The 16,603-nt window shown below is 46.2% G+C and overlaps 1 protein-coding gene across 1 annotated transcript in view; it reads right to left on the bottom strand.

Annotated features, from left to right (window-relative positions):
• LOC126999281 (uncharacterized) overlaps window positions 1-14,614 on the bottom strand; it is a 36,093-nt gene extending 21,479 nt beyond the window's left edge. The window contains exons 1-4 of the mRNA XM_050861686.1: window positions 14,028-14,614; window positions 2,542-2,707; window positions 1,423-1,584; window positions 980-1,058 (exon numbers count right to left, since the gene is read on the bottom strand). Of these exons, the coding sequence (XP_050717643.1) occupies window positions 980-1,058; window positions 1,423-1,584; window positions 2,542-2,707; window positions 14,028-14,083 (463 nt within the window). The 5' untranslated portion in view covers window positions 14,084-14,614. The remainder of the gene's footprint in view (window positions 1-979; window positions 1,059-1,422; window positions 1,585-2,541; window positions 2,708-14,027) is intronic.
• Window positions 14,615-16,603: the final 1,989 nt, after the last annotated feature.

The following is a 16,603-nucleotide window of genomic DNA, read 5'->3' as shown; positions in this document are numbered from 1 at the left end:
GTCCTCCATCCTGCCGTGGCAAAGGTTCTAATAATCCCACCTCTCCACCTGGTCCTCTGTCTGCCCTGACTTTTACAATTATTTGGTCGCCAATCCCCTACTCTGGTTGTCCGTCTGTTATCAGTTCCACGCATGAAGTGACCTGCCCGAGTATATGACATTCCCCCCTTGACCTTTCATCCCCTGACGAACTCCCCCCTGGACATCTTCCCCTCTGTCCAGGTCCATTTGTCATTCTGAATCGTTATTAGAATATCTTCAACCTTTGTCTGCTCCCTAATCGTAACACATGCAAACTTATCCACCTTTACCTGACCTTACTTTACCTAACTTTACCTTACCTTACCTGATCTGACCTAACCTGACCTTATCTTACCTTACATGACTTAACTTTACCTCACTTGACCTGATATTACCTTTCCTTTCCTAATCTAACCTGACCTATCCTTACTTTACTTAACCTTACCTTACCTGATCTGACCTAACCTGACCTTACCTTACCTTCCATGACTTAACCTTATTTGACCTGATATTACCTCACCTTTCCTAACCTGACCTGACCTATGCTTGTTTTACTTAACCATACATTACCTCTCCTAACCTAACCTTACCGTACCTGATCTAACCTTACCTGGCCTTACCTAACCTTAAATGGCCTAACTTCACCTAACTTGACCTTATATTACCCGACCTATCCTTACATTACTTTACCTTACCTTATTTGATCTGACCTAACCTGACCTTATCTAACCTTAAATGGCCTAACCTCACCTAACTTGACCTGATATTACCCGACCTATCCTAATAATAATAATAATAATGATAATAATAATAATAATAATAATAATAATAATAATAATAATAATAATAATAATAATAATTTATGTAACCCGAACTATCGTTACTTTACTTAACCTTACCTTACTTCTCCTAACCCAACCTGACCTGACCTGACTTGACCTGACACCTCACCACTGACCTCTAGCGGCGGCGTCCATGCTTCTGTGGTCCCGGTGGTGGTGGTGGCGGCGCGGGTGGTGGTGGTGGTGGTGCTGGTGCTGGTTGGGTGGGATTAGATAATTTATAGAGGCATACATATATAAACACAAATCTGCATATATCAGAAATAGGACAAGGATGAAGATTGTTCTTATGTCATCTTCAGTCCATTCCCACTGTATGTATTTTTTCCCTAATACCACCACAGAATGATGCATCAAATACACTAATACTTAAGTTCACTGATATTCCACATGTTTATTTTCTATTTTTTTTACACACAAACACTACTACTACTACTATTACTACTACTACTACTACTACTACCACTACCACTCCTACTACTACTACTACTACTACTACCACTACCACTACCACTCCTCCTCCTCCTCCTACTACTACTACTATCTCTACTACCTTCACCTGGTGGGAGGGTCGCGGCGTGGGAGAGGGGGAGGAGGGGGCGGGAGGGAGGAGGTCAGCCGGCAGGGAGCCCGTGTTCATGGCGTGCTGCTGGGGCGCGCCGTGCAGCAGGGGGTCCGAGCCGCAGCGTGCCAGAGGCGGGAACCCTTCCGTGCGGAGGCGCTGCAGAAGGGAAGGGTGGGGACGAGGAGGACGGAGGGAAAGACAGGGGAGGGAGGAGGGTGGGAAGAGGTTAAGTAGGAGAGGAGAGGAGGGAAGGAAAGGAAGGAAGGGAAGGGATGGGAAGAGATGGGAAGGAAACGGAAGGAAAGGAAAGGAAAGAGACGAGACGAGAAGAGAAGAGAAGAGAAGAGAAAAGAAGGGGAGGGGAGGGGAGGGGAGGGGAGGGGGATAAGAAGAGGAGGAGGAGGGGGGTAAGAAGAGGAGGAGGAGGGGGGTAGGGAAAGAATAAAGGAGGAAGGGAGGGTACGGGCGAAACGTGGAAGGGAAGGAGAGGGAAGGGAAGGGAAGGGTGGGAAGGGGAAAGAAAAGGAAGGGTGAGTATAGGAGTAACGTGGGAAGGAAGGGAGGGGAAGGGAGGAAGGGTGGAAGGAAAGGGAGGTGAAGGGAAGGGGAAGAACAGGGAGGGGATGGGATGGTAAAGGAAGAAGGACAGAAGGGAAGGGGAGAGAGGGAGAGGAGTGGAAGAGGAGAGGAGGGAAAACAACGGTAAGGGAGGAGGGAGGAAGAAGACAGGAAAAAAAAGAGAGGAGGAGGAAAGTGGAAGAGGGGGAAGGGGGAGGTGGAGGAGGAAGGAAGGAAGGAAGGAAGGAAGGAAGAAAAGGAAACGAAAGAAAGTGAATTATTTTAACTATTATTATTATTATTATTATTATTATTATTATTATTATTATTATTATTATTATTATTATTATTATTATTATTATTATTACGTATTAATTTTGTTGTTGATTTTGATGTTGTAATCTATATTTATAATTTGCGAAAAGAGAGAGAGAGAGAGAGAGAGATACAAAACAAAGCAAGACAACCCACCCCTCCCTCACCCCACCCACCCCCTACCTCCCTCCCTCCCACTCTCTTCTATACCCCCCAGCCTGCCCCCTCCCCCCCGTGTACCTGGATGGTGGGGGAGAGGATGGGGGAGGAACATCCTGACGGGGGGCGGGAGGTTGACCGCTTGGACGCCACGGAGGAGGAGGAGCGGTAGGATCTTCCGATGTCTGTCAGTTGTCGAATCTGGTCATCGGAGAAGTCGGGGTGACGGAAGGGCAGATTTCTTTTGCTGCGGGGGTGAAAAGGTGGTGGTTAGCGGAGTGGAGAGGTGGTGCTTGTGAGGGGAAAACGGAAATATGAAAGGTGTTGGTTAGCGGAGTGGAGAGGCGGTGTTGTGAGGGGAAAACGGAAATATGAAAGGTGTTGGTTAGCGGAGTGGAGATTTGGTGCTTGTGAGGGGAAAACGGAAATATGGAAGGTGTTGGTTAGCGGAGTGGAGATTTGGTGTTGTGAGGGGAAAACGGAAATATGAAAGGTGTTGGTTAGCGGAGTGGAGATTTGGTGCTTGTGAGGGGAAAACGGAAATATGAAAGGTGTTGGTTAATTTGGTGCAATATGGAAGGTGTTGGTTAGCGGAGTGGAGATTTGGTGTTGTGAGGGGAAAACGGAAATATGGAAGGTGTTGGTTAGCGGAGTGGAGAGGCGGTGTTGTGAGGGGAAAACGGAAATATGAAAGGTGGTGGTTTGTTGTGAGGAAAACGGAAATATGAAAGGTGGTGGTTAAATATGTAAGGTGTTGGTTAGCGGGGTGGAGAGGTGGTGCTTGTGAGGGGAAAACGGAAATATGAAAGGTGGTGGTTAGCGGAGTGGAGATTTGGTGCTTGTGAGGGGAAAACGGAAATATGAAAGGTGGTGGTTAGCGGAGTGGAGAGGTGGTGCTTGTGAGGGAAAACTGGAATTTGGTGTTGTGAGGGGAAAACGGAAATATGAAAGGTGTTGGTTAGCGGGATAGAGAGGCGGTGTTGTGAGGGGAAAACGGAAATATGGAAGGTGTTGGTTAATATGAAAGGTGTTGTGTTGTGAGGAAAACGGAAATATGGAAGGTGTTGGAAAACGGAAATATGGAAGGTGGCGGTTAGCGGAGTGGAGAGGCGGTGTTGTGAGGGGAAAACGGAAATATGAAAGGTGGTGGTTATTGTGAGGGAAAACGGAAATATGAAAGGTGGTGGAAAACGGAAATATGAAAGGTGATGGTTAGCGGAGTGGAGAGGCGGTGTTGTGAGGGGAAAACGGAAATATGGAAGGTGGCGGTTATTGTACTGAGACTGCAATTCTCAGTTATCGTCAGAGACACATCAAGTAGACATGAGCAAGACGTCCGCTAGCGTTGTCATCATCCTTGTTCTCGAGGGCTGGGAACGAAGGAAAAGGAAAAGAAAGTCGTGGATGAAGCTTTGGCATGGGGAAAGAAACCGCTCTAACCACGAAAACTTACTGAGGGAAAAACATCTGCTGGCTACAAGATTTTATTTTTTTAACCCAAGGATTGAGAAACATTTCTTGATATGGTGAAATTAGTTATTTACGCCTTTAATACGGGAAGAAGATACCACGATGAGGGACGCAGCACTAACAAGACAAAGGTTGTCCACCACTCTCCGGTTCCTGGCGGACTGCATGCTGCACAATCTGTCAGTCGTGATTGTGCAATCATCATGATTGGTGCTAAAAATTCTACACCGTCAGATTTTGCTCAGTCATTCGCGCAATCTTTCAGTCATGCCCACACACGATGTAATAACTCAGTCATGATTGCGCGATCATGACTGGCAGTGTGTGGGGGCCTTGAAAGGACACACTGGATGGCGTACTTTCATGGAAAGACTGGTAAAAGGCAAACTAATTTTGCTCAAGAAAATAGAAAAGCTCAGTGAAGAAAATGGGCAAAGGGAATATGACATGATAATTATAATAAGTCTACCTGGAGGAAAGAATTAGAGAAGTGGAAAAAGAGAAAAAACTTGGAGGCATAAAGAGAAAAACTGATAGCAAAGCAGTAAGGACAAATGGCAGGAGGGAGTAAATGGGAAGTCAGCACTGGAGCGGTACAGGAGGAAGTAAAAACCATGAGTGACCTGACGCGTGGGAGACTGGGGCAGCCAGCCACTGTTTGAAGCAAGACCACGAACCCACCCAGCCACGGAAGTCAATGGCCCGTGTTCTTAGACGTTTTCGGCTCTCACAACAAATATTTCTAGAGGCCACAAAGGGCATTAGTCGGGTTCTTATGAGTGTTTTCACGTTCATGATGCAAAAGCCTTGTCAAACTATTACTATGCTCGTAAAACCCCCCATCGAAATACCCACAACCTGTGCGAAAGCCCTATCAAATGTATGTATAAGCCCTGAAGTGTTTGAGAATACGCGCCCAGAGGTGTGGCTGCAGGACAGGAGAGAAGGAAGTAGAACAGAGGAATGCAGAAACTATGAGAAGCAGAGAGGAAATTGATGGCTTCAGTAGTGGCAGTAATGGGTAAAGAGGAATGGGGTACGAGGTTAGTCAGAGGAAAAGAAGGTGGTGTTTATGAGAGGAAACGGAGAGATGGTGAAAATATAACATGTTTCGTTTGCTGCTGGGGTGAAAAGGTGGTGGTTAGTGGGTGAAGAGGTGGTGCATATGAGGGGAAAACGGAAAGATGAAAGGTGGCGGATATATTACTGAGACAAGACAAGAAGTTATGGGGACAATCTGTACGGTGTTAGGGCTGGATGGAGGCAGAAAGGAAACGGAAAGATCAATTTTATAACTAGCAAAAGGGTTCCTCACACAGTGCTCGGAGAAAGGGGCACAACACCTTTAACACCTTGACCGCTGATGTCCTGCAAGAAGACATCACCAAGCTACAGGAATGGAACAAAAATTGGCTGCTACAATACAATGAAGAAAAATGTAAAGTCATGCATCTTGCGAGGTGATATCCAGCATACCAACACCACATGGGAAGCACTCCACTATCTACTACAGAGGCAGAGAAAGACCTGGGACTATACATTATCAGGTTCAGTGAAAGCCAAATTCGTGCCAATCGCAGCGGACGGGTTAAAGTTTTGAGAGGGACGAAGGAAGAGGATAGAGAACAATTGGTGAATCGACCAGGAAAATGAGTGAATGTGTGAAACTTCAGTGCTCTAGTTGTTTGTGGTGAGAGGAAGATAAGTGGAGTGACGCTGTTGGGAAGCTAAAGGCCCAGGCACACTGGCTTTACGACCTACTGACGACCTCCAGCGACCTGCAGGTCACGTGAGGTCTCACATGGTCGTGCGTGCGATCGTCATGTGTCTCCGTCCGCCGTGCGACCGAAAACGTCAGCTGGAGGCTTTAGGTGCAGCTCTAAAACCTCAAGCCGACCTCTCAGGTCGCTGCCGGTCGTAAAAAGGGTTGCCGTCCGGTGGCCGAATGGACTGCGTCTGGACGGCAAGCGGACTGCCACCGGTGGCCGACAGGTGACCATTAACTGTTGCACGGCGACCGGATGGCAAGCGGACGCCGTCTGGTTGCCGTCATATAGTAGGAGGTCGCTGATGTTCGCCGTCCACTTTTCATCTGTCATTGGCCGTGGTCGACGTCCGGCCTTCCACCACACGGCGAGTTGTGCGGCGACCGGTGGCAGATCAAACCACCCTTGCCCGAGAATGAGGTACATTCTTGAGCAGTGACGTCCCACGCCCCTCAGCCCGTCCAAGCACCGTCCCGACTCAACCTGCTCCACAGGTCAAGCACACGGCCAAATGTGTATGGGTCACCTCTGCCTAAACAAAATAAATTGCTGCAGGACATGATGTGCACAGCAGTAACAATGAGAGTCTGTAGAGCTAATGGCTTTTATCCATTTCAAAAAGAACTGTTAATTTAATCTTCTGCTCTGCCCAGGGTGATGGAAATGCTTTAGAACGAATATAATGTAACATACATACTAACAACATGTTAAACCAAGATTTGCTTGGAGCACATTTTGCATGTCTGCGGCACATAGGGGGGGGGGGGTCACAAATATCCGTTTTTTGCTGCAGTGAAGCACAAAATACTTTCATTACCTTTATAAGTAGCTATTTTTTCACAAATAATTTACAGTAATAAGAATGAGATATGTAATATAACTGGGTGATAATATTATATACTGTAACACGTCAGCTGCAGGTCGTTGAGGGAGGTCGCCGTCCTCATTGCGACAGGACGCCTACTGGTCCTTGCCTGTCGGTCACCTCTCGGATTATGGTGGGCGTCTTGGCTTGACTCCAGGTGTGAGGTCAAGGTGTGAATCTTACCATGGTCGCCGTCCGGCCACCCACTGGACGGACACTAAACGACCACCGATAGCCGTTCGGTTGCACGACTACTTTGCCACCTATGCGGTCGGGGAGCGGTGGGTGTGAATCACAGCATTTTGGGGTCGCGGGTGGACGTTAGCAGGTCGTAAAGTCAGTGTGACTGTAGCTTAAGTGTGTGATTAAGCAGACGAAAGGATCAAAAGGAGGAGGAAGACCTACGAAGCGATACAAAGGGATACAGGCCACAAGAAGAAGAGGATGAAGAAGAAGAAGAAGAAGAAGAAGAAGAAGAAGAAGAAGAAGAAGAAGAAAAAGAAGAAAGAGCAAAAAAGTTGAAAAAAGAAGAAAAAAAGAGAAAGAAGAGGAAAAAGAGAAGAAAAAAAAAGAAAAAAAAGAGGAAGCATGGTGCAGGGGTTAGCGAGGTGGTGGTTAGCGGGGTGGAGAGGTGGTGTTTACGAGGCGAAAACGGAAAGGTAGTTTTAAAGGGTCACAGCTGATTAAAGGGCGCGGCATTTAAAGATGGCAGCCACTCCCCCCGCGCCGCCCGACGAGGGGAGTGAGGACGTGAGTGAAAGCAAAGAGGTGGTGCTTCGTGAGGTACGACAAAGGGTGCTCATGTAATACCAGAATTCCACGTTCCCATCGTCCACACGACCTTTGCCTGTCACGAAACACACGAGTAATTAATCCAGACCCGGAAAGGATGAAATATGTTACCGGGGCCGGGGATTGAACCCGCGACCGGCCAGACGGGAATCCACTCCTTTACCATTCAGCCAAAAAGGTACCCCACTAGGTTTTGGGGGCTTTCCGCATTAATTGGGGGACTACACGGCTTCCTCTCCCATCATGATTAATTAATGTGTCTTTCCTACTGAAGTATAAGTTTTCTTTGAGCTTTTCGGAGAGAATGGGCATCCATCTTCCTGTCCCCAACACAGCGGAGACACAATAGAACACAGAGGATCCCACCGCTTTAGCCACCACTGTAATGAACTGAATTCCACTTTCCCCATCAAATCCCATCATATCTGCCAAAGAGGTACCCCATTAACTCACTGGCGGATCCAAGGGGGGGGGGGGGCCCCTATGGTCCTGAGCGGATACAGGAAAACTACCTCAAAAGCGCGCTGCGGCTGTAACAACAAAACTCGCGGGACATTCCGAATTGTGTGGTAGGCAATTTTGTCGGACACTTCAACAATCGGGCAGCCAAAACCTTTTTCCTGGATCCACGCCTGCATTAGCTTATAAGAGGTTAGGGGGGGCTTAAGACATCAGGGGCCGGGGGTCGCTACCCTCATGAAGGGACAACGGAAAATTAAAGTACAGGTTGCGTTTGCTGTAGAGGAGAAAAGATGATGTTTGTGAGGCGAAAACCTTAACAGAGGAATATAGAAGGTTCGTATGTTGAAGGAAGGGATGTAAAAAGGTGGTGCTTATGAGGAGGAAACGAAACGAATATAATACAGGTTTCCTTTTTACTAGAGAGGAGAAAAGGTGGTGCTTGTGAGGCGGTAAACGGAGAAACTGGTTCCATATGTTGTGGGAGGGGACGTTAAAAGGTGGTGCTGATGATGTGAAAACGGAAATAAGGACGAAGAAAAGGTGGCGCTGATGGAAAGGGAAGGGAGGACAGGAATGAAAGGAAGGAAAGGAAAAGTAAGGAAAAGGAGGAGAAGGGAAAGGAGGGGAAGGGAAGATGGGAAAGAAAGGAAGGGATGGGAGGGAAGAGAAAGGGAAGGGTAAGAAGGAAAAAGGAAGGGAAGGAAGGAGATGGGAAGGGATGGGGAGAATAGGAAGGAAAGGAAAAGTAAGGAAAAGGGAAAATGGGAAAGAAAGGAAGGGATGGGAGGGAAGAGAAAGGGAAGGGTAGGAAGGAAAAAGGAAGGGAAGGAAAGAGATGGGAAGGGATGGGGAGAATAGGAAGGAAAGGAAAAGTAAGGAAAAGGAGGAGAAGGGAAGATGGGAAAGAAAGGAAGGGATGGGAGGGAAGAGAAAGGGAAGGGAAGGAAAGAGATGGGAAGGGAGAGGAGGATAGGAAGAAAAGGTGGTGCTGATGATATGAAAACGAAAATAAAGAAGAAAAGCTGGTGTTGCTTAAAGGTGAAAGGGTGTTGTTTACGAGGCGGAAACGGAAATAGAAGACCGAGGAACAGGTGATGCTTGGGAGGCGAAAAAAAAAGAACAGAATAGCAGATTTCGAATGCTCAAAATAAGGAGGAAAAAGATGATAATAGTCTGAAGAACAACACACACACACACACACACACACACACACACACACACACACACACACACACACACACACACACACACACACACACACACACACACACACACACACACAATTATCTCCCGTCCCAGCCCTTCCTATGACATATGACTCTCCCGCCCCTGCTGTCTTTTCTACTGATGGGGCTACATTTATCCCTGTCCCCAGCCCCCCCCCAGCCCCCCCAGTAGTCCCCAGTTCCCCAATTAGCCATCATAGCCCCCAGTAGTCCATTTAGCCCCCAGTAAAGCCAGTAGCCCCAAAACGTAGGAGTTAGTAAGGGTTTGGATTAGGAAGGGAATGGAAGGGAAAGAAAGGGGGAAGGAAGGGAAGAAAAGGAAGGAAAGGGAAGGAGGAAGGGACGAGAAGGGAAGAGAAAGTGAAAGGGACGAGAAGGGAAGGATAGGAAAGAAAAGGGAAGGGAAGGGAAGGAAATGGAATTGAATGAAAGGAAAAAGAAAAGGAAAGGAATGAAAAGAGAAGGGAGGGAAACGAAAGGGAAGTGAAGGAAGGAAAAGTAAGGAAAGGGAGGAGAAGGGAAAGGAGGGGAAGGGAGGATGGGAAAGAAAGGAAGGGATTGGAGGGAAGAAAAAGGGAAGGGTAAGGAGAAAGGAAGGGAAGGAAAGAGATGGGAAGGGAGGGGAAGGATGGGAAGGAAAGAAAGGAAAGGAAAAGTAAGGGAAAGGAGGAGAAGGGAAGATGGGAAAGAAAGGAAGGGATGGGAGGGAAGAGAAAGGGAAGGGTAAGAAGGAAAAAGGAAGGGGAGGAAAGAGATGGGAAAGGAGAGGAGGATAGGAAGGAAAGGAAGGAAAGGAAAAGGAAAGGGAAGGGAAGGGAAAGTGAGAGAGAGAGAGAGAGAGAGAGAGAATGACGTCACTGAGGTATTAATTATCGCTAAAATAATAATAATGATAATAATGATAATGACGGTAATTGGATCAGCTCTCCCACGCGGGTTTTGCCAAGGTTTATCATGATGCTAATTTTTATATATTTATTTTCTCTTTTTCTTTATTTATATCAATACCATTTTCTTCTCTTTTTCTGGTCTTACTTTCCTTCCATTCCCTGCCCTTCCCTTTCCTTCCCTTTCCTCTCCTTTTCTTCCCTTTACTTTACTTTCCTTCCCTTTCCTTCCCTTTCCTCTCCTTTTCTTCCCTTTACTTTCCTTTCCTTCCCTTTCCTTGCCTTTACTTTCCTTTCCTTCCCTTTCCTTCCCTTTCCTTCCCTTTCCTTTCCTTTCCTCTCCTTTCCTTGCCTTTACTTTCCTTTCCTTCCCTTTCCTTCCCTTTCCTTTCCTTCCCTTTCCTCTCCTTTCCTTGCCTTTACTTTCCTTTCCTCTCCTTTCCTTCCCTTCCCTTTCCTTTCCTTCCCTTTCCTTTCCTTTCCTTGCCTTTACTTTCCTTTCCTCTCCTTTCCTTCCCTTCCCTTTCCTTTCCTTCCCTTTCCTTTCCTCTCCTTTCCTTCCCTTCCCTTTCCTTTCCTTCCCTTTCCTTTCCTTACCTTGCCTTTCCTTTCCTTCCCTTTCCTTTCCTCTCCTTTCCTTCCCTTCCCTTTCCTTTCCTTCCCTTTCCTTTCCTTTCCTTCCCTTTCCTTTCCTTTCCTTGCCTTTACTTTCCTTTCCTCTCCTTTCCTTCCCTTCCCTTTCCTTTCCTTTCCTTTCCTTCCCTTTCCTTCCCTTTCCTTTCCTTTCCTTCCCTTTCCTTTCCTTCCCTTTCCTTTCCTCTCCTTTCCTTCCCTTCCTTTTCCTTTCCTTCCCTTTCCTTTCCTTTCCTTTCCTCCCCTTTCCTCTCCTTTCCTTCCCTTTCCTTTCCTTTCCTTCCCTTTCCTTTCCTTTCCTTCCCTTTCCTCTCCTTTCCTTGCCTTTACTTTCCTTTCCTTCCCTTTCCTTTCCTTTCCTTTCCTCTCCTTTCCTTGCCTTTACTTTCCTTTCCTTCCCTTTCCTTTCCTTTCCTTTCCTTTCCTTTCCTTCCCTTTCCTTTCCTTCCCTTTCTTTCCCTTTCCTTTCCTTTCCTTACCTTTACTTTCCTTTCCTTCCCTTTCCTCTCCTTTCCTTGCCTTTCCTTTCCTTTCCTTCCCTTTCCTTTCCTTTCCTTCCCTTTCCTTTCCTTTCCTTTCCTCTCCTTTCCTTGCCTTTACTTTCCTTTCCTTCCCTTTACTTTACTTTACTTTCTTCCCCTTTCCTCTCCTTTCCTTGCCTTTACTTTCCTTTCCTTCCCTTTCCTTCCCTTTCCTCTCCTTTCCTTGCCTTTCCTTCCCTTTCCTTCCCTTTCCTTTCCTTTCCTCTCCTTTCCTTGCCTTTACTTTACTTTCCTTCCCTTTCCTTCCCTTTCCTCTCCTTTCCTTTCCTTCCCTTTCCTTTCCTTTCCTTTCCTTCCCTTTCCTCTCCTCTCCTTTCCTTTCCTTTCCTTCCCTTTCCTTTCCTTTCCTTCCCTTTCCTCTCCTTTCCTTTCCTTTCCTCTCCTTTCCTTACCTTTCCTTTCCTTACCTTTCCTTTCCTTTCCTTCCCTTTCCTTTCCTTTTCTTTCCTTTCCTTTCCTTTCCTTACCTTTACTTTCCTTCCCTTTACTTTCCTTCCCTTTACTTTTCTTTCCTTCCCTTTCCTTCCCTTTCCTTTCCTTTCCTTTAGCTTACTTTCCTTTCCTTTCGTTTCCTTTCCTTTCATTTCCTTTCCTTTCCTTTCCTCTCCTTCCCTTTCTTTTCCTCTCCTTCCCTTTCCTTCCCAACACTTTCTTTCCCTTCCCTTCCCTTTCTTTCCTTTCCCAATCCTATAATTCCCTTTTCTTCTCACCCCTTCCCTTCCCTTCCCTTCCCTGCTGATCCCTTCCTACTCTTGCCTTCGCTTCCCTTCCCTTCCCTTCTCTTCCCAACCCTTTCTTTCCTTTTCCTTCCCTTTCTTTCCTTTACCTTCCCTTCTCTTCCCTTCCCTTCCCAATTCTTTCCTCGTCCTTCCCTTCCCTGCCGATCCCTTCATCACTCTTCCATACCATTCCCATCACTTCCATTCCCTTCCATTCCCTTACGAACTCTTCCCTTCCTTTCCCTTCTCTTCCCTTCCTTTCCTTTCCCTTCCCAAACCTTTTCTTTCCTTTCCTTTCCTTCCCTTTTCTTTGTAACCCTTCCCTCCCTTCACAATTCTTCCCTTCCCTTCCCTTCCCTGTCCCTCCCTTCCCTTCCTTCACAACTCTTCCCTTCCCTTCCCCTCCCTTCCCTTCCCTTCCCTTCCATTCTCTTCCCTTCCCTTCCCTTCCCTTCCCTTCCCTTCCCTTCCCTTCCCTTCCTTGTACTTCCCTTCCTTTTCCTTCACTTCCCTTCACTTCCTTTCCCTTCTCTTCGTAATCTTTCCCTTTTCTTCCCCTAGTAATCCTTCTCTTCCTTTCCCTTCCCTTCCCTTCCCTTCTTCTCCTTTCCCTTCCCAAACCTTTTCTTTCCTTTCCTTTCCTTCCCTTTTCTTTGTAACCCTTCCCTTCCTTCACAACTCTTCCCTTCCCTTTCCTTCATTGCCCTTCCCCCTAAATCAACACAAATTCATTATACAGAGATGATGTGATATATTAATTTCATGTGAAGCTTCTTTAGATATTAATCGTATCCGTCTATGTATCTTTATCTATCTGTCGATCTATCTGCCAGGCTCTCTATTTAAATGACTGCCTGTCTATCTATTTGTCTATGTCTGTCAGTCTTTTAATTTATCTGTAACTGTCTATATGTCTGTTTATTTGTTAATCTGTCTCTGCATCTATATACTTAATTATTTTCTTGTCCGCTCCAGCGAGTCTAGTAAACAAAAAACAATTCTCACGATGAAACGGAAACAGCCTCATCCTCTTCATGTAATTATTTTCACCCACATGAGCCAAAAAGAACATAAAAAACACATACCAAACACTTCTCTTTGGCAACTGATTAATGATTGCTCTGAAAAAGAACCATCGGGCCAGCTGCTAACTCTACGCTGTCACGAGGCAGAGAGACGGAGTACTGTTGACACACACATACAAGAAAACTGTTACAGGACAGAGGAGACGACCCGTACTCTCAGACGCTTTAGACTCTTGCAGCAAATATAGCCCAAGGCCACAAAGGAAATTAGTCGGGTTCTACTGAGTGTTTTTTTAAGTTCATGGTGCAGAATCCTTGTCATTCCGTCACCAGGCTCATAAGACTACCCCTGAACACTGTAGTCGCGGCGCTCATGTCTGGCGTGTGCATTATCGTGCTCTGGCAATCTGTTGTCACACGGTGTGTCCGATTTCATGAATAATAGATTAGGTATAACAGCCCGCGCACAGGAAATTGGTGTCAATAATATGCAGGGAACGATAGAGAATACTATAAATTATAATTGAGTTTGAGTTTCAAATAACTGATAATGTGGCAGACACAGGGCCGTAATTTCTGGGGGACCTAGGGGGCTACACCCCCCCAAATGTTTTCTGTATCGGCCTGAAAAGGCCCTAAAAGTGCTTGCTTTCAAAAGATTTCCCCCACTTGCGCATCCTCGCTTTGCGGTCCCCCCCCCCATTAATGAACCTGTGATGCCCTCCAGTCCCCCTAAAAATCAGCCAAAATTGCGGGCCTGAGACAGGTGTTTTGTTACTTTATAAGGTCGCTGATTTTATATTTATCAAATAGCTTAGGCGCTGGCCTCCACGGAATTAAATATAACAGAACAACTGTCTGTAACATTTTTTTTTTATTTGAAGCTAAAAATCAACTATAATAGACGGTAGTCGTCATTGATCTCTGCCTATTAATGATACCAGCAACTTTTCTCTATGCGCAGGCTGTCTTATTTTATCCACGAAATCAGACGCCGTGTGACAACAGGAGCTCGATAATGCACGCCTCAGACTCGGGCGCCGCGACTTTAACACAACCTCTGCGAAAGCCTTATCAAATGTGTGTGTGTGCTCGCCCCGGGATGTCTGAGAGTATGGGTCTCAGTGTTTGTGGTCCCGTTGTTAAGACGCAAACACAGGTGGATGTTGTCCCGTCTTACCCTTCGCTGGTTCCCTTCTCGTTGGCCGTTGATTGTGGCTTCTGCACTTGTCCCATCCTCAGAGGGGGCCGGTTTCTTCTCTTGTGTTTGTCTCCTTTTTTATGTATATTTGTATGTCTAACTTGCTTTCTTCTTCTTTTTTTCACTTTTCTTCCTTCGTTGCTTTTTTTTCTTTTTCTGTCTTTATTTCTCTTGCTTGTTTTCTCTTTCTTTCCTTTCTTACTTCTCTTTATTGCTTCTTTATCTTTGCTTTTAACTTCCTTTCTTCCTCTTTTCTTCCTTTTTCTATCTTTATCTTTGTCTCTAACTTTTATTCTTCCCTTCTTTTTTTCTTCTCTTTTCTTATTTCTATTCTTATATTTGTCTTTACCGCACCTTCCTTTGCTTTCCTTCTTTCTTTCTTTCTTTTCTTTTCCAAATTCTTTCTTTATATCTGTCAAACTCTCTCTCTAGTTCTTTCTTCCTTTCTTTTTCCCTTTTTCTTTTCTTCTTCTTCCTTTCTTTGGCTGTCTTTAACTTGCTTTATCTCTAGTTCTTTCTGTCTCTGCTTTGTTTCCTTCTCTCCTTCCTCCTTTCCTTCTTTCCTTTTCCTTTAAACACAAATAAAAATGAAGGATATATTTCACTATTAATTTTACACTTCAAAAGCAGAATCGGTTTAACGGGATGGATTAACTCTCTCTCTCTCTCTCTCTCTCTCTCTCTCTCTCTCTCTCTCTCTCTCTCTCTCTCTCTCTCTCTCTCTCTCTCTCTCTCTCTCTCTCTCTCTCTCTCTCTCTCTCTCTCTCTCTCTCTCTCTCTCTCTCTCTCTCTCTCTCTCTCTCTCTCTCTCTCTCTCTCTCTCTCTCTCTCTCATAGGGACAGGTAATTGATCAGTCAGGTGGTCCTTTGATGCCAGGTATGAAGAGAGAGAGAGCAAAGTTTAAAGAAGAACAAAGATTCCAATACCAGACCACAAAGAAGCGTGTGCATGTGTGTGTGTGTGTGTGTGTGTTTGTGTGTGTAATTATTTCAAACTTAAAATTGCACCACTACTACTACTACTGCTACTACTACTACTACTACTACTACTACTATTACTACTACTACTTTAACTTCGAATTTCCCCTCTAACTCAATTTTCACCACCACCTCCACCACCATCTTCACCTCCGTCTCCGTGGTGCAGTGGTTAGCGTCCTTAACTACGAATCAACGGGCCGAGGTTCGAATCCCTGCCCGGACAGTCGGCGTGCAGCTCACCCATCGGTTCAGGCGGGTCGATAACTAACTACCTGATGACACTTGGGGAAGGTAGAGTGTGGATACCCGGATTATCACACTGGCCCTGAATCGGGTTATCCATGTAGCAGCGACGGGCCAAATTTGTGGCTTTACCGTGTAGCAGCGACGGACCAAATTTGTGGCTTTACCGTGTAGCAGCGACGGACCAAATTTGTGGCTTTACCGTGTAGCAGCGACGGGCCAAATTTGTGGCTTTACCGTGTACCAGCGACGGGCCAAATTTGTGGCTTTACCGTGTACCAGCGACGGGCCAAATTTGTGGCTTTACCGTGTACCAGTGACGGGCCAAATTTCTGCCATGATATAACCCCCCCAAAACAGATGATGCATAAACTGATCACAAATGCATTGATATATAGTATTATGAAATGGTTTGTGTGAGTGATGATTTTTTCTCGTTTTTCTCGCTTAGAGGGGCCTTTAAGAAACATGATCCCCGCAGCTACCGGGTTAATGGGTTTTCTCCCACCACAGACTCAAGGGCCAAGACGACAGAGATGAGCACCGAGGTCACGCGCAGCTATACCGTGTGCACCCAGCTTTACCTTACTTTTGCCGCCGTCCCCCCCAGCCATCACCTCCATTAGCTCTTCCTCCTCCACCTCCTTCTTCCTCTCCTGCTCCTCCTCCTCATCCTCCTCATCCTCCCCCCCTCACCCTCCTCCTCCGCCACCATGTTGTCACCCCACCTGTTGCGCGTTCTCTCTCTCTCTCTCTCTCTCTCTCTCTCTCTCTCTCTCTCTCTCTCTCTCTCTCTCTCTCTCTCTCTCTCTCAGGTAGGTTCCAATTCGGCATTTTCCAGCGAAATAGTCGTGAGAGAGAGAAAAATCACAAGGTATCTATCGATCGAAGGCACTCTCTCTCTCTCTCTCTCTCTCTCTCTCTCTCTCTCTCTCTCTCTCTCTCTCTCTCTCTCTCTCTCTCTCTCTCTCTCTCTCTCTCTCTCTCTCTCTCTCTCTCTCTCTCTCTCTCTCTCTCTCTCTCTCTCTCTCTCTCTCTCTCGAACGTGTAGAACAAACTTTTGCTTTCTTCCTTTTCTTCCTCCCTTTAAGAAACGATTTTGCCTCCTCCTCCTCCTCCTCCTCCTCCTCCTGCTGCTGCTTCTCCTCCTTCTACTTTAACACATTTATTCTTATCATCCTCCTTCCTTCACTTATCCTCTTCCTCTTAATATCACATACGTCTCCTCCTCCTCCTCCTACTACTACTATTTTTTCTTTCTTTCTCTTCCTTCATCTCCTTTTCACTCTCCTTTCACTTCATACTTTTCCTCCTCCTCCACATTTGTTCCA

This window comes from Eriocheir sinensis, chromosome 16, assembly GCF_024679095.1.
Source record: "Eriocheir sinensis breed Jianghai 21 chromosome 16, ASM2467909v1, whole genome shotgun sequence".
Classification (NCBI taxonomy): Eukaryota; Metazoa; Arthropoda; class Malacostraca; order Decapoda; family Varunidae; genus Eriocheir; species Eriocheir sinensis.
This window is presented reverse-complemented; position numbering and strand designations above follow the sequence as displayed.